This window comes from Microchirus variegatus (genome assembly GCF_963457635.1).
Source record: "Microchirus variegatus genome assembly, chromosome: 23".
Taxonomy (NCBI): domain Eukaryota; kingdom Metazoa; phylum Chordata; class Actinopteri; order Pleuronectiformes; family Soleidae; genus Microchirus; species Microchirus variegatus.
In genome coordinates, this window is record NC_139824.1 from 4,650,192 (window position 1) to 4,672,744 (window position 22,553).

General features: G+C 41.1%; 1 protein-coding gene across 1 annotated transcript; it reads right to left on the reverse strand.

Annotated features, from left to right (window-relative positions):
* Positions 1–13,174: 13,174 nt before the first annotated feature.
* LOC310943895 (neuronal acetylcholine receptor subunit beta-2-like) lies at positions 13,175–21,847 on the reverse strand (the record flags this gene model as incomplete). Its single annotated transcript, XM_083909579.1, has 7 exons — positions 13,175–13,324; positions 13,990–14,477; positions 15,462–15,988; positions 16,364–16,473; positions 16,758–16,802; positions 17,573–17,718; positions 21,802–21,847. The coding sequence occupies 7 exons, from the start codon at positions 21,845–21,847 to the stop codon at positions 13,175–13,177; spliced, it is 1,512 nt and encodes a 503-aa protein (XP_083765705.1).
* Positions 21,848–22,553: the final 706 nt, after the last annotated feature.

The following is a 22,553-nucleotide window of genomic DNA, read 5'->3' on the forward strand; positions in this document are numbered from 1 at the left end:
TCGCATGGTGCCATTAATTAAACAAATAAAAAATAAATACAATAAATGAACTATACAAATGATTTAGGTAAATGTTGAGATTTTGCACTCTGTTCTATTTTGAATCACAACAAACCAAAACAATTACCAACCAAAATAAAGTAAAGTACACATTCCATTTTCTGCAAGATGAGCTGTTGTGCTGTTGAATATACTGTATTTGAATTGAATTTGAATTGAATTGTATTTTTTTTAATCCCAAAATAAGTCCAAACAGCTTCCATGATCACATGATCACTGTAGAGCTACAGACATGTGCATCCCTCACTCACATTCTGGTCACATGGTGTTGGTACCTCCCCGTGCAGTCTGTGCTTAATAATGCATTTACGTGATATTTAGGGGTTTTGGGTCAGATTGGATTTTGTTTTTATGTTTTTATTATCCCATCCAGTGATTTTGCCTTCAGGCCATTCATAAATGATTATTATTGTTATACTGAATATTTAAATATTGCATTGGCTCATTCCAAATTCCAAGGTTGATGTATTGTTGTCAAGTAGCTGCATGGAAGGTGTTGCGGAGATTTGATTATTTAGTGAGTCGACCAAAGATGGAGTTTCCTGGAGTCAGAGATGAGTTATGTTGAAAAGCTTTATGTGTGTGTGTGTGTGTGTGTGTGTGTGTGTGTGTGTGTGTGTGTGTGTGTGTGTGTGTGTGTGTGTGTGTGTGTGTGTGTGCCGAAGCTCCTCCAGACATGGCATTTGTGATATAAATATACATGTGCGCTAGGTGTACTTACATTTCTTGTCACGGCCAGCATGTCATCCTCAGGCCTTCTCAACCTTCAAAACAATCCCTGAGTTATCACAACTAAGTGGTAGAGCATCAAAATATTGTGTATCTTTTCCTCTTTTACCTCTATTTCTTAAGCCGTTGTTCCCACAGACTCTGCAATAAAATGACAGTTGAGGGAAAAGGAGAGAAGGAAGTCGAACAACAGAGATAATGTGTTTTTGCTGTTGCTAGCGCAGACATCTGACAAGTTTCAAGCTCACAGTGTGGTGGCATGATGTGCTTGTCTTCGCCATCCTCATTAGTGAAGCAGTTTAGTGGAGGAACTAGGTGAGAATCAATGTTTCTGCCAGGACTGTTTAAGGTGATGCACCACACTGCTCTGCCCTGGGCCAATGTTTAATTCATGTGGTTTATTTTCTTTCCTTTCATGGAAAACCTGGATGCACCGAGTCCAAAAGCAATTAGTGTCGTGTTTTCCTCACTTACTCTCCTTTCAGTCATCATCCCAACAAGACAACAACTTTATCAATCACTGTCTCACAGTTTTAAATTTGACTCTTCAATTCCTCCTTAGGTGCTGTCAGCTCTCACACCTGCTCTCATTCACAGAGCGAACACTGGTGCCTCGAGCGAAACTCAACGCATAAAAATATCTATCTCCCTCGCCAGAACTTTTAGACCATCCTGAATTATTCACATTCACATATCTGCTCCACATCCCCTGACCTTGATGGAAGTGCTTTTATTTTCAACCCCAAGTAGTGAAATCTGGATGGCCCTCCTTTTTTTTTTTTATTCTCACTGGCATGATTGTCTCACTGGGGTGGGTTTAATGGAGCAGAGGTGATCAGAGGCATCTGGAAGCTTCCAGGAGGCAGTGGGGGGAGGACATCCTTATAAGGAGGGAAATGAAATAGCAGTAAAGTGTGGCAAAGAGGTCAGGTTTCAGCGTAGATGGGGCAGAGTGAGTGATTTGCAGAGTTTCGGGGCTAAAGCATTCAGGAAATAGCATTAATCAGTTTCAGGGGACAGCATTCCTATTGAATAAGCTGTTCTATAGGAAACAATGCATGGCACAAGTGACATATCTCATGTCAATATAACATATATTTTTCAAAAAGCATAAAAGTGGACACAGTTTTGAACCTGCAAAATATTGCAAAGGACCACATAAGAGGCTAAACATTGCATTGGGGCCACGGCAGCTCAGTGGTAGAGTGGTCTTTCAACTTGATTCCTGGTTCTGCTCTATATGCTCTATATGCAAGACAAGACGCGTAACCCCACGTTACCGTGCCGGGTATGAAGAAAATTGTTGCACATATGCACTTTATGAATGGGTGTGAATGGGTGAATGGCAAAACCATTAAGCAGCTTTGAGCGGTCATAAATACAGACCATTTATCCCCAAAATCCCAAAGTGTACCAGTAATCCTGTAGCATTTGTGTAATCAGTGTCAGTTTTACAAGGCATGTCTTGCTAAAGTTGATTTGCTATGGTCTCATACATTCACTGGCCACTTCATTAAATTCACAAAACACAAATTAAAGTGACAGTAGTGCAACTCCTGGTGTGGTGTCCTCCTGCTGCAGCCCACCTGCTCTAAGATTTGAGATGTTAGTGTTGCCTTCCAATCATCTCAAACCAGTCTGTTTATTCTCCTCACATATCAAAAAGGCCTTTTTTTTGCCCAGAGAACTGCTGCTCAGTATTTTTTTTCTTCTTTTATATGCCAATTATCTGATTGTGAATGAAAATCCCAACAAATCAGCAGTTTCTGAAATATTCAGATCAGCCAGTCTGGCACTAACAATAAAGCCACATTCAAATTCACTTAAATCCACTTCCTTCGTCAGTCGGATGCTCGGGGTGAACTTTACCATGTTTACATTCCTGAATTTACCAAACTGCAATGTGACTGGCTGAGTAGATACTGTATATACAGTACTGTGCAAAAGTATTTGGGCATCATCAGCTTTGTTGTTTTTATGTCATCATTGGCATTTGGATCGGAATAGTGTTGTATATTGACAAATGACTTTGACTCATAAAAGCATGACTTGAATAAACCTGGTGTAATGGCGACGTTGTTAACAGCAGATATTTCTGGACATGAAATAGTAGGACAAACACAAGTTTTAATAACATCAACATTAACGCATGACACGTTTCATGATGACTGAAGGGAAAAAGACGCGTGACGTCATGTTTACGTCACACGCATCAATGAGTCTCTAAAGTATCGTTTATTAAACAGAACGCTCCTGTAGGCACGCTAACCGACGCTAAAGGAGCTAACACAGCTAACGGGACCCTGGACTCCGGTGTGGCGGCACATAAACATGATGTCACGCGTGTCTTTTTCCGGTCAGTTTTCATGAAAATTAATCATGTGTTAACGCCGTTAATGGCCATTGATGTGCCCAGCACTAGTTATCATGCTATTATTTTACTCATGACTGCACTGTATGTGGCCCCTGACTTACAATGAGTTTGACACCCCTGCTTTAACCTGTAGAAGATTTGTTCTATTTGAACATTTGTTTGTTTTTGTTTTTTTTCCCCCAAGCAAATTATTTCAAAACTGCACACGTTTCCCATATTTTCTGGATTTGTTCCGATGAAATGAGTCATAATGGTCATTATAGCAACACATCTAATGGTGGACATGTGCACAGTACTGTATATTAACAAACAGCTGAACAGGTGTATGTGTAATTGGAGCTAACCCATTTTGGGCCACATGTACCAGACCATATCACATTTTACTCTCTCGGGGGACATAAGATGTGCAAAACCAGCAAAAAGCCATCTAAGCAAGAACGTGCATGTGTATGTGTGTGAGCTTACCGGGTGCATGTTCACTTTTGGCTCCAGTGTTAAATACAGAACCTGCATGCTGATAAATCATCCTGATTTACAGTAGGTTCACTGCATACAGGTGCATGCTCACATTAGAGAGTTATAAGGTCTGTGTGAGAGGAGTCAATCAAATTACTCTGTTCCGTAATCAGACAAATGAACAGATGTGTTTGTGGGGGTGTGTTTCCACCAGTCTCTACACATGTGCATTAATCTGATAAGCCTTCGTTCAAGAACATTGTTTCTGTATATGCATGCTTTATGTCATTCTGTAAAAAAACTGATATCTTGCTGTAAGTTATTAATCAATAAATAAAAAGCACTTCACAGCATTTGCTTAAGCAGCAGAGATGAAGAGATTTACTTAAAACAGCCACACGATTCCATTTCAAGTTTACATTTTGATCAAATATAGGAAGGTCTTGGTGAGAGTGACTTGTTTAACAGTGTTTAAAGCAGCATTATGCAACATTTATTTACCTTAAAGGTGAAGTAAGTAGTTTATAGTGCCATCTAGAGGAGAGGCTGAAATTTACAACAAAGAACTGCTCCTCTGCTCACCCCCTCCTTTCCCTGAGCGCTACAGTATCCTCAGCCGGTCAAATGTCGTCCTTGTCGTCTTTCTCCATGTCAGCAGATGAGGTTCGTGAGGCGAGGGAGAGGGCGAGCTACCGCGGCCGTAGCAGACGAAGGGGAGAGAGAGGAGGCGGGACTTCCGCTACAAGTAAAGCGACGCTTTTGTCCTTACAGGCTCCGGTAGAAACATGGCGTCGTGGCTATGCAGTAGCGGCCCGCGACCATGTTATTTTACATGACTTTTTAAAACACTACGAAAATGAAAGAAAAACTATTATACAGCAACTAGACAATGCAGGAGCACATAAAAGCAATATGTATACAAACGTAGATTTTCATATAAACCCATAAATACTACACAGTGTCCCTTTAAAATAACAGTTTAAAATGTTGATGTGTTACTGACTTGTAACAGAGAAAACAATGCCACTTTCATTCCCACTCGGCACCTGAGCCTCTGTTCTTGCACTTAATAAATGTGGTGAGCTGGGAGGATGACTGTGAAAGCTGTGCCATTTGATAGATGATCATAGTATTTAGATGATAGTGTATGACTCAAATTGCCAGACTCAGGCCCAGGTGCTGAAAAAAGGTCAGTTAAAAAGACGTAGACGTAATCATAGGGTGAATAAGAAGAGAGCTGAACATCACAGTTATTCACCTGCGACGTTCACATTAAAACAGTCTTAGCCTCAGTCATCCATGGGAATTATGAAATTTCACACAAATAAAAGCCTTTTTTCAAAAGTCCCACATCAGCAGGATGGAGATAGATAGATGAGTACAGGGGTACAAGATCAGAAATACAACGGAGGGACTTGTGTTGTTTTAAGTTGGTTGAATGTTTTGCAATCAATATCAGTGATGTTGTGCAAATATTTAATGTGAAGCAAAAGCAGCAGTAGGAGGTTATATTTTCCGGATGTCTGTCACAGTAATTTGAATCTGAACTTTGGGAACTGAATCTGAGATATATGAAGTGTTGAATTTGAAAAATTCAATTTCAAATTATACTATTCAGATTCACTTTTTCAATGCAACAATTCAAATTAAGTGATTCAAATTCAGTTTTTTATGGCAATTATTCAAGTTTAGCAATTCAAATTCAAATATAAATGATTCAAATTCAGTTTCTGGTGGCACATATTTCAGCCCATATAAACGAGGTAATGGATGCAGATACACACCAAAAAACAGCATTAATTGGAACTTCCGGTCTAGGTCTGCTTTAAGAATCACAATTTACAACTCACACAACAATTCACTAGGAATGTGGTTCTAACTCTACACTGGGCTTTGGTTTACTTGATTTTATACTGGAAAAGGTCCTGAAGCACAGACACACAAGGAGAGAGAGCGAAAGAGCGATAGAGAGAGTTCCACAGGTTGATTTCAAATAAATGTGGCAGCTTGCCAAGCAACACTTTGACTGTTAGAGCTTGTGATATACAGTGAAGGAGTGTCCGACACTTGAGCCAAAGGCAAGAGGAACACTTTCATATGCTCCAAACCTCTGTTAGTACATCATAAGTGCTGTCTAAGAGCACTGCACTCATTACTGTGAGCAGAACTGTGTATCTTTTATTCATCGCTGTGGCGGCGGCAGCAGATGGGAAAAGCAGAGTATAATTAACGGCCAAATGTACTGTCAACACTGGAGATGTCTTTTTACGTGGGGTGTGTATCCAAAATGAAGTGAAAAGGCAAAATAAAGACTTGACTGTCAACAACAGTGCATCACTGAAGAGCAGGCTGTGAACTGTCTGAACAGATGAAGCCTTGAAATGCTTTGGTTGACATTTGTACAAGCATCTGCATTTGGTTTGTCATCTTCAGTTTGTTTTTGGTTGCAAGTGTTTCTGTGCATGTCATGCATCATGCACACACACAGGTTTGTATGGCAACTCTTCTTAGGACAAAGCAATGCCTTCTATTTAGACAGCCTAGAAAAACAGTATCCCTCACCCTAACTATTAGCAATATAGCAATTAATGCCTAAATAACCTAATTCAAATCGTACCCCTAAACCAGTTTCCGTGAAAATGAGGTTCTGCCTCATTAGTACCAGGTTCAGGTGTTCGTGAGGACTACTGGTTCTGACAGGGTCAGTGTTTATGCCAGAAAGGAAACACAAGCACACACACACACACACACACACACACACACACACACACAAACCTGCTGACGCACAGAGTGATCGGATACTCTGTGCTACTGAAAGTGGTTAATCCAGTGGAACAGGCTGCCTTAAGCCATCATGCTTAGCAGGCGATATCTGGGAGAGGCACAAAGACAGAGTGAAAACTCAAAGTATAAAACTGCGGGGTCATTTTGGGAGCGTGAACTGGCAAAACTTTATCTTTACTGTTTCTCTCTGGGCTGGTTTTCACTCGAAAAATGAGGAACACAGAACTTCTCTAATCCAAAATGATTGATTCATATTAAGTGTGAAGGCTGTGCTGAGTCAATCCTGAGCTGCTCACCAGGTGAAATGAGTTCACTGACTAGCACACGACGTGCACGCACACAAACATTGGTGTCTGGCACACAGTCTGTCACATGTTCTTAGCTGTTTGTGCGTGTAACATGAAAAAAGGACAGATAATTGGGTGTATTTTTAGGTCCAATTTCTCCACAAGCAAATTTTAAGCAAAGACTGAATTGGGGACAGGGGTCTGAGCACAAAAATAGAGAGGGAAGGGAATAATAGGAGGAAGGGAAGGGAAGGAATGGAGATTAATAAAGGGAGGGGCGAAGGAATGGGTGACAGAGATGGAGTTGGGCACATGTCCAGGTTTGGTGGAGTGTCTGTGTCTGTGTGTGTGTGTGAAGGAGCAGTAATGTTTCCGCCCTCAGGCATCCGTGTGGGTAGATGGAGCAGAACGAGCCCTCGGGACGACTGCTGGGGAGCCTGACATTCTCTGCTTATTTAGGAGAGCAACCTTAGGAAACTTCAGCAAAGCACTGAGCCAGGTTCTATGCCCTGTAATGTTTCCCAGGTTTTCCCGCCACAAGGCAAACCTAGGAAACAGGCCATTACAGGGCATAGAAGTACTAATCTGTTGGTTGTTGTGTGGTTTGAGGCCACATTGAGGCCAAGTTGAAAAGTGAGATGAGGTAACCTTCAAAAGTGAAAGCTGGCGAAAAAAATTAAGGGCTAGTGATTTAAAAGAAAAAAAATTAATCCTTATATACTGTTGCACCACAAAGGTTGTACTCACAAAACATGTCATCTGCACAGGAATGGCTTAGACCATGTAGTGAAATGTGTATTTAAATTTAACATAGCAAATACAGTACTTGAAAAGAGAAAGTTGGTATAAGGAAACTGACAATTAAGTAGCCTATAGTTCTAAACAGAGGTGGCAAAATCCACCTACCAGCATATAACTCACTTATCAGCTCATTTAATCTCATTTCTCATTCATACAAAGACATGTGTATTCATGGTAGGGTTTGTCATTGCCTAAATCTGCAATCAGTGTGGGTTTCTCAACTATTCTCATACCTCTTTCCAAATGTGGGAGGGCAACTAAGGAGAACACAACTGTGAAACTGTGTGTAGCTTGCATAAATACTTAAGTATAAATTAGGCCTGTCCTGTCTAAGTATGTTTTGTGCTGCTTCTTGCTTCTTGTCCCCACCTGCCCCAGCATTGCCTGTGCATACACACAAATGCCCCCTCAGTCAGGTCTGATAGTTTCGCTTGACAGACCCCATTTTCAGATGCAGATTTTAAACAACTGGAATTTGATCAGATACATTATGAAACTTTAGGTACAATTATATTAGAAAGGGGAAAATCATACAGTGTGCATAGGCATATATTTACTGTACTGTATGTTACAGCATCAAGCAAATTATTTGCATGTTCAGACATTTATAACAGCAGACTGGAGTGTTGGCTGTTGACTTCAGTCACCACGCTCATGTCACTGCAATTTAATAAGTTAGCAAAAAAAAAAACCTGCTGATTTGAAAAGTTGTGTTAACTTAAATGATCAGTGCTGTGGGTCAGTGTGGGTCAGTTCTGCCAGCAGTGATGGGACGAGGTGATGGTGAGTGGTGGCACAGAAGAAGAGAGAGAAGAGAGATGAAGCACTGCACTAGAAAAGTGCTGCTCCAGTCACAAAGAAATGAAAACAGTGACTCAGCTTGTCTTATTTCATGTTTTACGAGAACAACATTGTGTTGCGCTACAACAATAGTTTAACACAATTAAAGTACACAAACAGTATCAATTTGTTGTTAGATGATGACCGAGGATCAAGAAGATCAAGAGCTTTCACAACCTTTACCAGATACAAACAACAAACGTATGACAAGATAGTGCAGTCAAATTATTAATTAAAGTGGACCTAGACCGGAATTTCCAATTAACACTGTTTTTTATTGTGTATCTGCGTCATTACCTCGTTTACAAAGCCCTGAAGTTTAGAAACAAACAGTTCAGCCATTGCTGAGAACGCTGTGTTTTATTTTAATCTCGGGCTCAGCGAGATCTCCCTTCTGGTTACGTAAACAGCATTTCTCCTGAACAGCAGATCCTCCTCCTCCGGGCACATCCGGTTGCGTACATTGAACCGCAGAAGAAGAATAACGTCCGTTGTGGAGGTGTTTCACGAGCAACAGTGTCTTCTGACTCTGAGTCTGACTCCAGGTCAAAGTCATAAAAGCGACTGAGTCGTGACGAAGCTATTACACTGTTAAAACAATGCTATGATAATGAGTAGCAGTGCATACACCGTTCCAAAGGGGGGAGCTGCGCTTCTGAGAGCTGGAGTGCTGATTATGTCACTTCCGGGTATTGGCCAATCACAAGACAGTTGGGAAGGCTCTATGCTGGCTGGCCAATCGCAACACAATCTGTCTTCTGGGTGTGAGATTTCAGTCTGAAACACCGCGGCTGAGACGAGCGTCAGTAAGAAGAGATTTCTATCGGCTCGTTTACAGCAACTCGGAGGTTTTTGACCATAAAGACAAGTTAATGTATGTAAGTAGACCTCCATAACTAACATATATGTGCAACAGGACCACTCTATGTGAGCTTTAAGTGTAAAGGAAAGTGCAGAATTGGATCTTTAGATGTGTTGCTAAATGCATATTAGAACAATACTCTCTTACACAAAACAGTTTATTTTGTCTGATTTGCGTGAAGTTTAACCTGCAGTTAAACGCTGAGCGATACAAACATCAACAATGTTAGCAAACAAGCTAACGAACGTCGCTTAAAATGACTGCTGTCCGCTGCTACGAGCCATAAACAGCTAACACGTATGAAAGCGTGAGCTCCGTGGCACTGGTCTAACTACGTTTACTTATCAGTTAGTGCTGGGACCGGTTAAACGAGCACAATCCTCCGTGTGTTTTTTAAAACAGTCAGCTTTAAGGACCTTACCTTCGCTTAAAACACTGTGAGCAGAAAGGACTTGAAAGCTAACAACTTATCGCTAGATGTGCCTTGATCTAAGATATCCCCTCCTCTCTTTGCTCAGTTTACGTATGACGTAAGCAGGTTTGGGCGAGTCCCAAAATCCTCAATGAAAATGCATTGGAGAGTAATTTTCTGGGGGAAAAAAAGTATTAACATGAGAGTCAATGAAATCGCCCAGAGAGGCGGGACCATTTAAAACATGACTTGAATCTTTCTCTTAGTTGGAAGTGCGTCGCCCAAAGGAATTGATTTATATACCTTCATCTTTACAGCAGCAGAAATTTGCATTTTTAACTGTTTAAAACACTGGTAAGTAATTATCTACAGTATGTTTGCAGATACATCTTCCATGTATTGTTGATGTAGTAAATAAGCTGGACAAAATATTTCATAACAGTACATAAATACTACAGTATGACAGCTGGCCTTCTCTGTCCTCCTTTGCTTTTTCCCCCAGACACAAAAGGCGTCACATCTGTCACCTTTATGCTCCAGTCCAGCTCATATTGATGGGGTTGGTAAATGTCGCGTACACACACACACAGAGAAACACACACGCATTCATACAGTATAAGAATAAGGGAGGGGGGTAGTGGTATTGTGATTGTCAATAACTGTCCACGCAGGCAGCCTAGTATTTTTGCTGATGTGCTGACTGCACACGCAGGATTGACTGCGCTGCTCCACTTTTGCTGAGATAAAGGATTTGGGGAAGTTAAATCTTATCACAGTGTATTATATATGTGTGCGTTCATTCATGCAGTGGCACATAATAAAGAAACAGTCTTCATGGGTGACTGATGATTCCACCTGAGCCTGAAAACTGACCCTTTGGTTTGTTGGCAGATGGACTTTGGAGCACACACATGCACGCATACATGCATGTGTGTGTGTGTGTGTGCGTGCGTGCGTGCGTGCGTGCGTGTGTGTGTGTGTGGGTGTCAAAATACCGATGAACTGTCATCATGTTTCACTCAGGAATAATACTCTATATCTGCACATGTCTGTCTTAGGCAGAAAAGTCATAACAAAATCACAACACGACTCACAGACACAAAACACACTGTGTCCTGAGCTGTGTGATCCATGATAGTAATTCAAAATCTCTTTCAGGTCATCCGCACGCAATACATGTCACAAATGCATGTACAGCATTGTACATGTGCCACTTTTCACTGCCCTGTTCCACTCACAGAACAACTTGTCTCCTCCAACTCTGTCAGGAGAACGTCTGTTATATCATCCACCAAAGCAATAAACAGTTTTATCTCCCTCTAAAAGTATTTCTCTATTAGATTGGTGCTTGAGCTCTTGCTGTTAATTGTTCATCACAGAGTAATAAGTTATGATTCAATAGTCAGTCCAGATTCATGATGGACTCATAGAATATGTGCTTGTTTAATGACATTCACAATATTTTTACAGCTTGTGTTTACATATCAATTAGTTGTGAGTCTGTCAGAAAGTATGAGAGGTTTGTGTTTGTGGCTTTGGAAGATAAAAAGGGTTGTGCACACGTGAGTGTAAACACAGTCGCTATGTTTACATGTGCAAAATGTCGTCTTCTTCTTCATTCCGATTGGAATCTACAGTTCCTTAATTTATTATTTTGACATGCTCAATGTTGTCTAATTCTCCGAACCGGAAGAAGAAGCTTCACAAACACTGCACATGTCTGTTCATCCCCTCGCTGTCCACTATCCTCAACTCATCAACTTTCCTCTTCATCCACACTGTACCTTTAAAACCTGAGCAGAAGTCTAATCAGAAGAGTGAATGTTAGTGCAAAACGTGGAGAAATCATTAAAAGTTTACAGCCGTCTTTTGAAGCAGTCACTGTTTTTAGCTGTTCGCACAGAAAGTGCCACAAATAGAGGATCGTGCACATATAGCCAGGACCCCCGAGGACCAACGCAGTTAAATGAAGTTGGATCATTAATTTTATTGCTTACATTTGAGGTTCTTTTTACTGTGGAATGTCAAACATGTTTTGCTGTGGAAGGAGCCTATTCACTGTAATCCTAACCCTATTCAAGAAAAGACAACGAACAACCTGGCAAACAAGAGGCCAAAGATAAAATCACAGCTTTTATTCAACATGTTGTATTAGAGTACAGTCAGTGTGGGTGCGTGAGGGGGGGGGCGCTGCATTTTCCTGTTCACTTGAACATTTATTAGAAAATGCATAAAGAATCTGTTTGGCACATATTGTCATTCATCTTCCAGTACTTTTTTTCTTTTTCATCATTTTTCACACAAGATTTCATGAGGCAGTATTGGGTTTTTCTTACACACTTAATTTTTCATATGGTACAAAGTAAAAAAAAAAGAATGTAAGAGTGCATGAAAGTGAGAAACAATACACATTTTTTTTTTTTTTTTTTTTTTTTAAACAAGAAACATTTGAGTACATCAATGGATAGAGTGCTGCTTGGGAGATGAAAGGTGGAAATGAACACTGCTCTGAAGCAGAACGAGGTAAAAGACAGAAAGAGAGAGGCTGTGTGGGGGTGACAAAGTATCTTTGCTTTTGTTTTGGTGAAACTTGCTTTGTGAGGTACACAGAAGAGGAAACTATGGTCCATGGAGCTGCACCAACACGAACTGCTGGTAGAATTTCTTATAAAACTTTAACAGTAAACATGAACAGTACTGAAAATGAAAGACCTTCAGGTCAGGAAATTACAAGTAGTTTTAACCACTTTGCAGTTCACGCTGAACACTGACGAACATTGACGAAAATACTCTGTAACCCATAATGTCAAAGTATTTCAGGATTGTCATATCTGTGGTGATAGCAGAGTTCCAATGGGGTCATAATGAGAAACCATGGAGTTAAAATATACGTTTTATAACGTGAATGCTTGCATTGATGATCCACTGCTGCAAACAGAACCAGCAGAGACGGATCAGAGCTCGACCTGGTGTAGGTTCTTAGTTAAAAGTTCCTTTTTTTTTCAGCTGTTCTTAGAAATCTCGATTCCTGTGGAAAGACAAACACAGTTTACTGAGTATAAATGAAAACAACACTGTCATAGAAATACAGTTCATCACGGGGGCTTTTATTCTGAAAACACACTGTTGTGTCGCTGGGTGGGTAGGGGAGGGGTGGCTAGAGGAGGACGGTTGGTGACGTAGAACCGGGAAAGTGACAATAGCACGGTAAGAGCCAGCTAATAGGAACATTCAAATGTAATGGGAGGTGTTTATCCAGGGAAGGCAGTACATACACCCATTTTTAACACAAAATACGTAATTTGAATACTTGAATACTACACAAAATTACCAAGAGTTGGACCTGGATCAGTGAATAATATTACTAGATAACCACATACACTAGTTTAAACCTGAAAACGTATTACGTATTCAAAAATAATATGATGTGTTACAGAAATGGTAGTAAAAAACTATCAGAAATGTTATGTTATTATGCACAAATATGAATTGGGTCACAGTAATTCGCTGTCTGAAAAAAGTGCCTCCCCATAAAGACAGTTTGAACAAGCACCGCCACAGTTTGTTACTCACTCAGCGCCATCGGCCATGGGGGTGTTATAGGTTTGGAACAGCGGCTGCATGAAGAGGCCCAGTGTTCCCACCACACACACCAGGATGAAGATGCACAGAAAGAGACGGTCTATCACCATGGCCACATACTTCCAGTCTTCGATGATCTGAAACAAAACCAACAAACTCTTACAGGTCATCAAGAATCAAGTCAAGTGTGTGTGTGTGTGTGTGCGTCCAAATAAATTAAGTTTCCACAGTTCTGCAAGTAAGTTTTTGTTTAACTTCTGCTCTGGGCTATGAAGGACTTCTGAGACATCAAGATGTGTATCAGGTTATATTTTTAACCACCCTGCAGCTAGTTGATGCTGAGAGGAAGAAGATTGATGAAAAACCTGCCATGACTTGACAAAGTGACTTGTTTGTAATATTTATTAGATGTAGGAGATTTGATGACTGAAAAGCCCAGGGCCACGTTTCTGAGGTTAGGTTAGTGCAGTGTGCAAAGACTTTGATGTTCAGAATCAGTTCAGTGTGTGAAGGTGTTCTAAACTTGGAAATCTGATGTTTTTAGGAATAGGGAAATGATTGTCAGGTTGAAATAATGTCACAGGGAGACAAAAGCAAATTCTGAATGATGTTCCATGTCTCATCTTGCCCTGATAACCTCGTCTTTGCTTGTACAAATTTTACAAGCCTTTGCATTTGTATAATCTGCTTTTGCGTCTTCTCATCCTTCGTTCCAGTACAATAGTATTTTTTTTTCTATTTATTAAACTGATACAATCTGTTGCCACTCTTTTTGATTCTTTACCAGTCTCTATCCTCTCACCCCTTCATCATCGTCCTCCGTCTTCATATGCTCAGCGATGTACATCACTCCATCCACTGCTTCCTCCATGTCTTCATCCCACTGACCAGCCATAGGACTTTGCAATTCTGAAAACCTGCTACCTCCATCAGATTTGTCGCCCCCCTTCCAGCAAAACCTGTGGGCCAAGTTCTCATTCATGTAGAGAGAGTGGCTGTCTGTCTGGATCCCACCGAGTCGGATGTTGGAGTACCGCTTCTTGTCCGTGCGGCTCTGCGAAGCACCTTTCTCGACGGAACTCCAGGTGGCAAACTTCCGGCGTAGTTTATCGCTGACACTGGAGCCTGGGCGTCTCATAAGGAGGAAGGAGGGCAGTTGGAGCAGGAAGAGGTGTTTGACCCAGTCAGGCATGTGGTGGGTGGATGGAGAGCGGTGGTGCACGTTTAGGACGCAGACGGTGCAAACGATGGAGAAAGTCACCAGCACCATGGTAAACATCAGATATTTACCTAAGAGACAGTGACAGAGAAGGACACATTGAAATAAATATTTATTTTCTCTGTGATCATACTTTAGTGAAGAGCTATTTAGATTTCAAAGAGCTGCTAATAAATAACTAGCAGGGCCACTTTTGTAGATATACATTTCCAAGTGTAAGAAATTTGTACTCTGCTGTTTTTAATCACTGCTCCTATCAATAATGCACACATTTCACATTAAAAAGCCAACATATAGAGGAAGGGCTTGTGGCATTTGGGGCTTTAAAGGCCAAACTTGAGCTGGAATTCCTTAGTTTTATTGACAGCAACTCAATTCAAATTAAAATATGCATTATGCAAAAGCACTTTACATGGAAAGGTCAAAACATTACCATGGATTAAGTAAACAGAAAGGATGCATTGTGGTGGAGATTTGTTTGGGAATGAAAACATTCCAATCAAAAAGAGAAATACAGAGCATCTACAGGGAGTCTGATATAACTACAGTTTTTTAGTTTTTTTGCTGTAAAATAATGAAGATAATAAATAAATAAGGAAAGAGTTTTGACTTAATAGGAAAACCTTTATATAATGCTTGTAAGTCAAGGAACATGCAAGTGTTGTGTCGTACATAAGACACAAACAAAGTCTTGCACAGGTACAGCAATAATAAAAGAAAATAAACTAGTAAACGATAGAACATTTGACTAGTTTATCACTAATAACAAAACAAGGGACCTTCTACAAAGATGATGAAAGGCTTAATTTGATCCCTAACGTGTCTGATTACTATGTTGGATGGTTAACATGATATATTTATCACGTTATATATTTTGCACATGCACCTTAAGGACTTGGATCTGATGTTAATAACCTACATTTCTATGCTTGTTGATAAATTGGTCAATTTGTCCTCTTGACCCACTTTTCATCGAAGATCAATCATGCATATTATTGTTGTTTGTTATATTAAACACACTCAGGTATACACCGACAAAGCTATATGTGACTGACCGATAAGAGGCACTGCCAGAGAGGTGGGTGGCACTATCTTTGATAACAGCAGCAGGAACACAGTGAGGGCCAGCAGCACTGAGATAGTCAGCGTCATCTTCTGCCCACAGTCCGACGGCAAGTAGAAAACCAGGATAGCCAACGACGTGATCAGCACACACGGGATGATTAGATTAATGGTGTAAAAAAGTGGCTTCCTCTTAATCACAAAGTCATAGGTGATATCCAGGTAGGTGATGTCGTTGGGGTCTTCGTTCTTGCGCGCCGGCAGTGACACAATGTCCCACTCTCCACTGGGCGTGAAATCGTCGCGACTGGCAAAGTCACTGATGAGGATCAGGTCCACCTCTGTGTGGTCATACGTCCAGGAGCGGAACTTGAGAGTGCAGTTCTGTTGGTCGAAGGGGAAGTTCTGCACCTCAATGGCACAGGCCGACTTGTAGATTGCGGGGGGCAGCCAAAAAATGTCTCCCGTGTTGGAAACTACAGCGTTGCAATAGACGGAAACCTCGTAGACACCATCGGCACTGTGACAGATTTTAAAGAGCATTGGATCAGATTTTACATCTGTACAAGGTACAAAACAAGGTCCAATAACTTAATATGGGCTAAAACACTGCTTTGCTGAAAGTTATCATAACTTGTTAATTAATGAGATTTAGAGCCACTGGACAAGCTTTGCACCATTATGGTGATATTGTGTGGGTCCGCTCCATGCCACCAGAACAGCTACCACTAGGACCTCTGCACCAAGACTTTAGCATCAGTCTTATAAGTTGAAGATCTAAATGAATAACATTGTTTTTTAAAGCAAATCTGACATATGTTTAAATAACTACTGAACCTAAACCAAATACTGACGAGGTGCTTTTCTCCTTGAGTGATGACAGGCATCTACTTACTTGTTGTAAAGCACAATGTCAGGAAGCCAAAGGTGTTTGGAAGGAATTCGTAGTTTCTTGATTCCCTCGTATTTGTCCGGGTCCCACCTCAGCCTGTAGTCATTCCACTCCTGTCAAGACACAAGCTGTATACTAAATACTGTGTGTGTGCACTTTGTTACCACTTTAGGACCTGTTCTGACAAACATCTTGTCAGGATCAGCTGTCCTCATGAGGAAAAACCTCATTTTTTAATATTGGGTTAGGCTAATGCCTAACCCAATATTAAAAAATGTGGTTGTGATTAAAGTTTGGGATAATGCTTTGTTTAGGCAGGCAAATGAATGTCAAAACCTGTGTGTGCATGTGCGCGTGTGTGTGTGAATACTCAACCGGTACAGAGATTGGACAGTACCTGAAACAGCCATACGTTGGTTGTCATTATCTGCTCCCTCTCGTTCTGCAAGAAAACATTAATCATCTTGTCAAAGACTAAGCATCACTTCCACAATAATAACTCCTACAATTTGACCTGCTGGTCATGTGAGTAAAATAAACAAATAGAAAAAAGGTCAAACCTTTTTTCATGAGGTCATATTATGTCATCAAAAGTTGAAAAAACAGAACATATGCTTTGCATATGTTGCTTTGTTTAAAGTTATACAAACTGTTCAGTGTCCATCCATCCATCCATTATCTACCGCTTTATCCTCCACCGGACGGTCGCTGGGGGGTGCTGTGCCTATCTCAGGCCAGTCCATTGCAGCGCCACACAGAGACAAACAACCATTCACTCACACTCTCACGCTTACGGTCTATTTAAGAGTGACCAATTTACCTAATCCCCATATTACATGTTTTTGGACTGTGGGAGAAAGCCGAAGAAACTGGAGAACACCCACGCACACACAGGGAGAACATGCAAACTCCATGCAGAAAGGCCCTTGTTCCAACAGGGGCCTTTCTTTCTGCCTTGCTGCAAAGGCGAGTGCGCTAACACTACACCAACCGTGGGCCCCTGTTCAGTGTTTTATTCCAATAAAGCGATTGAGAAATGATTATACTGTATGATCATTATAGTATTTCTAAACCAACAAATCTAATGGTGGCCTAAGACAGTAGTGTGTAGATTATCATTTAAGAACGAGAACTGGTGTCCGAGCCCCATGGCCTTCGCTCTGTATTTATGCATGTGCACAAATGTGTGGTCGTGTGTTTGAGTATACTTACTACGTTGATAAGCTGAGACAGAGTCAGCTGAATGGAGATGGTGACCTGCTGGCTCTTGTTGACAGCCGGTCTGATCAGTTTATTGTAGCGCTCTGGACCCAACAGGTAGTTCACCAGACGCTCCTCTGCATTCTCTGCACTGCTGCCTGTGCACAGCAAATAATGATGACACATGATATTCTGTGTATATGATTTTGAAAGAGGGACAAACAAACAACCAACTCCATGTACATTTCTGGCACAGTCACATACTAAAATATAAATGTGAAAAGTGATGTTTCCCTTTCAGTGTGACATCTCATCTTGTGCGTGTGTCGAGGTTCCAAGCTTGATATCACAGTATGTTTTCAGTCCAGTGTCATGATGATTGGTGAACAATAAACAAGTTGGCTGTGAATTAAGTCAATTTACCATAGGGCATTTAAGCTGAAATTGTGGCGTGTGTTCGTCTCACGCTTTACTGCTGGGTTTTCGGAGCAAAAGAACAAACAAAGATTCAGTCATGTGAGAGGATTCCTGAAGCTTTGTGTTCCCTCGACCCTAAATTATTGGTTATGTAAAAGTTGACGGTATGAATAAGCCAGATATAATGTCTCAGCATTTTCAAACAAACTGACAAGCGCGCAGACGACATTTAATATCTGGACAGCTTCATCCCCCGCTGTGTCACATGCATTGTCTGTTTTTGTATGATTAGTGAGCATGGATGTTATTTTCTCTGCAGCTTCCTGCTGCTCCGAGTTTTCATGGCTCGGTGAACGCCACTGTGGCGTGAGGGCGGGAACTCTATGAACTAAAATAAAAATAACTACAAAAAGTACAACATCCTGGATACTTGCACATTTAAAGCTCCCATAGAGTGGTCCTATCGCACATATATGTGAGTTATGGAGGTCTACTTACATACATTAACTTGTTTTTATGGTCAAAAACCTCCTAGTTGCTGCAAACCAGCCGATCGAAATCTCCCCTCGCAGCTCACCCTCTGGAACGGTGGATGCACTGCTACTCATCATCAACATTTCATGTTTAAAAATGGCTTCGTCACGACTCCCCGCCGTAGTCCCTTATTACAACTTTGACCTGGAGTCTGACCCAGAGTCAGAAGACACTGTCGCAAGTGAAACGTGTGCCCAGACTAGTGCCCGGAGCAGGAGGATCTGCTGTTCAGGAGACGGGATCCTTGCGTAACGATTCCGTGCTTTTTCAGACCACTTGCAGAGCCCGAGAATACAATAAAACCCAACGTTCTCAGCAGTGGCTGATCTGTTTGTTTCGGAACTTTAGGGCTTCAAAAACGAGGTAATGGCGCAGATACACACCAAAAAACAAAAAAAAGACAATACACTACAGTCAAGACAAATTCTCCAAAAAGTGAGATAAAGCTAATTTAAAGAGACCCGGGTGTAAGTTAATGTGTTCAGTGTCTACAGTGAAAGACACTGTCAGTGCTTTCTGCCTTCTTGGTGTATTACAACATTTAAATCATTTAGATGTGGACTTGAGCAGATTTTTGCCTTGACGGATGCTGCAGACTAACGCTTTACTATGTTGCCCGTCGATCTTTGTCAGAATCCAGCTGCTTTTGTGGAGCAGTCAGGAGAATCAATGGCACTGATTTACTTTTTCATGTTGATCACATTTTTAAACATCAGTAAGCTGAAACTAAATTGTATGGGTGATGGACAGAAAACAATCCATGACAAACCACGTCAGTTGATTAGATCACAGGGTCCTGTCTTTGAAGAACTCAGTTTAAGTCCACAAACACCAGCACACAGGTTTTAAAAACATTTTCCTTGAGGGAAAGTCAGGAGTGGTGAGGTTGTGTTCCTTGTAGAAGGGAACCAAGACAAGTAAAGCTCAAGTAACACTACAGCCATTAGATATTCCCTATATGATCGACTGTATATTTACAGAAACAATCATTTGAAGTAAAAAAAACTCAACTAAGTGTATTAGGTACCTTTCATGTCATGTACTTCATATTTTCACGTTTTTAAATGTGGCCATTTCTTATAGAAATTGCAAATGAAACCTAATTAAAGGTAATCCAAGAGCCTATTTAACATATTTCAGTTCCGGTTTGTGGATAAGGCTTTAGAAACTGTTCATGACAGGTAGTCAAATGAGTTATTGGCAGTAAATTTCCAGGGTTTGGGCTTTTTTCTTATTTTTAGCAAGATTTAAAGTACGTACAAAGAAAAACAGTATATTACAAGATCCAGCGATGGACGCCATCTGTTCTTTGACGGCAGGTAATATAGTTAATGGTGTCAAAATGAAAAGGGGTTGTGTCATTTAAAGCCAAAACAGCAATTTCAAACCCATGAGGCCACTTCCTTTAGAGGGACTTTAATAGGCTATATCTCAGCATTATAGCTTAAAAATCACCATTAAATGCTCCAGTGCCAATTTTAATATGAGGGTAAAATAGAGGACATTGCATTTACTCATCTTAATAACAGTATGTCCGCCTACAGTTCACTGGCAGTTTGCTGTAGTACAGTGATCTGAAAAAGTATTTGCATTTGGGTTCTGCAGTAGGACAATGATCCAAAACACACCAGCAAGTCCACCTCTGAATAGCTTAAAAAAACAAAATGAAGGTTTTGGAGTGGCCTAGTCAAAGGCTATACTTGAATCCAATTGAGATGCTGTGGCGTGACTTTAAAAAGGCAGTCCATGCTTAGAAACCTCCAATATGACTGAATTAAAACAATGCAAAGAAGAGTGGGCCACAATTCCTCCACAGCGATGTAAAAGACTCATTGCCAGTTATCGCAAACACTTAATTGCAGTTGTTGCTGCTAACGGTGGCACAACCAATAGATTCAGGCGGCAATTACTTTCTCAAATAGGGCTATGTAGGTTTGGATAGGTTTTTTTTTTCTTTTCTTGTCTAATATTTCAATTTGTTTGATAATCTGATACATTTAAGTGTGACAAACAGGAAATCAGGAAGGGGGACAAATAAACGTTTTCACAGCACATACGTACTGGTGTCACTACTACAACTACTTGTTTTAGTGTGTTTACATAAGCATGTCATGAGTTACACCTAAATGGTATGGTTAGACCAGTAATCCAAAGCCAGATCCTTTCTGATGATCTAGTTAAAGCAGACCTAGACCGGAAGTTCCAATTAACGCTGTTTTTAGTGTGTATCTGCGTCATTACCTTGTTTATGAAGCCCTGAAGGTTCTAAACAAACAGTTCAGCCACTGCTGAGAACGCTGTGTTTTATTGTAATCTCGGGCTCAGCGAGATCTCTGAAAAAACCCGGTCCGGTTACGTAAACACCGGTTCTCTGGAACAGCAGATCCTCCTGCTCTGGGCACTAGTCCGGGCACATCCGGTTGCGTACATTGAACCGCAGAAGAAGAATAACGTCCGTTGTGGAGGTGTTTCATGAGCGACAGTGTCTTCTGACTCTGGGTCTGACTCCGGGTCAAAGTCATAAAAGAGACTGTGGCGGGGAGTCGTGAAGAAGCTATTTTTAAACATTGTTAAAACAATGTTTTGATAATCAGTAGCAGTGCATCCATCGTTCCAGAGGGGGAAGCTGCGCTGCTGAGAGCGGGTGTGCTGAATATACTGGCCAATCACAAGACTCTGTCTTCTGGGTGAGAGAGTTGAGTCTCAAATCTCACGGCTGGGAAACACCATCAGAAAAGAGGATTTCTATCGGCTCGTTTACAGCAACTAGGAAGTTTTTGACCATAAAAACAAGTTAATGTATGTAAGTAGAACTCCATAACTAACATTAATGTGCAACAGGACCACTCTATGTCCGCTTTAAAGATCATCTTACAATTAAGATGTGAATTGTGGTTAGGTGAAGGTTAGGAATAGGGATTAGCGGACTGGGGCTTTGGTTACACCAAGTGTGTGTGTGTTTTCTCTTAGGACTTTTTCTGGGCCAGTACTCATGGGGACCAAAGCAGGGTCCTAATGAGCCAGAACCTCACATCTGAAGCTCTAGGGTTAGTGGTAAGACTGTGGTTAAGAACATGCAGTGTCCTATCAACAATAGCTGTGTTGTGAGTGAGTCCATCAGAGAGAGAGAGAGAGAGAGAGAGAGCAGACTAATTTGCATCTTAGTTTTTCATGATGGCAAGATAAAACTGGTCTTTTCATCACGATGATTGTCATGATTTATTATCACTTCAGTGAAATACAGACTATACATCTTGAAAAATGTATTATAGAAAATTGAAAAAACTCACTTGTGAGAGAGACAAAGAAGAGCAGGAGAAGAGTGATGGTTGTCATCTCTCCTTTCTACTTCCCTGGACAAACTTCTTTTCAGCCTGTCCTCTGGAGAAGAAGCGCCTTATGTGAGGAGAAAACACTCAGTATTTACACTCCGTCGTGCAGCTGGAAACCTCCTCTCATCCAACCCCCACTCCTCCTCCTCCTCCTCCTCTGTTGTCTGGATGGCACACACCTTCTCCAGCTCTGTGCCACTTGCTGGAATATTGTGAAGTGTAAATAAAGCACACTAAGTAAACTTTTGGCTAATATAATTCAGAGTTTAATTGTTGGAAATGTTTATTTCCAAAAAACGGTGAGCTGGGCTGCACATGATGCGCTTCCGCTTCAGCCACAAAACAGTCGGTGACATTTAAAGCGCGCACGGTACGAATCCAATAATACACGAGTGCAGTGTGATTGCAGTCGCCTCTCAAAATATTCTCATTAACTTCTTAATGAGATTCGCGGACAATTAAGTTCTCGTGCGTAATTGGCGCTGTTCACAGTGCGGATGCAGTGCCAAGGACTCACTGGTTCACCAAAGACCACAAGGTAGACAAACACTGTCCATGAAAGTCGAGCCCATCGGAGGAGAAGCGAGAAAGAGGATGAAAAAGAAGGAGGAGGAGGAGGAGGAGGAGGAGGTGTGCGCTGCTGGAGCTCCGCGTAGAGAAGAACCTCACGTCACTGATTTGGGCTGAGAGTTATCTGCCAGTCATCACTA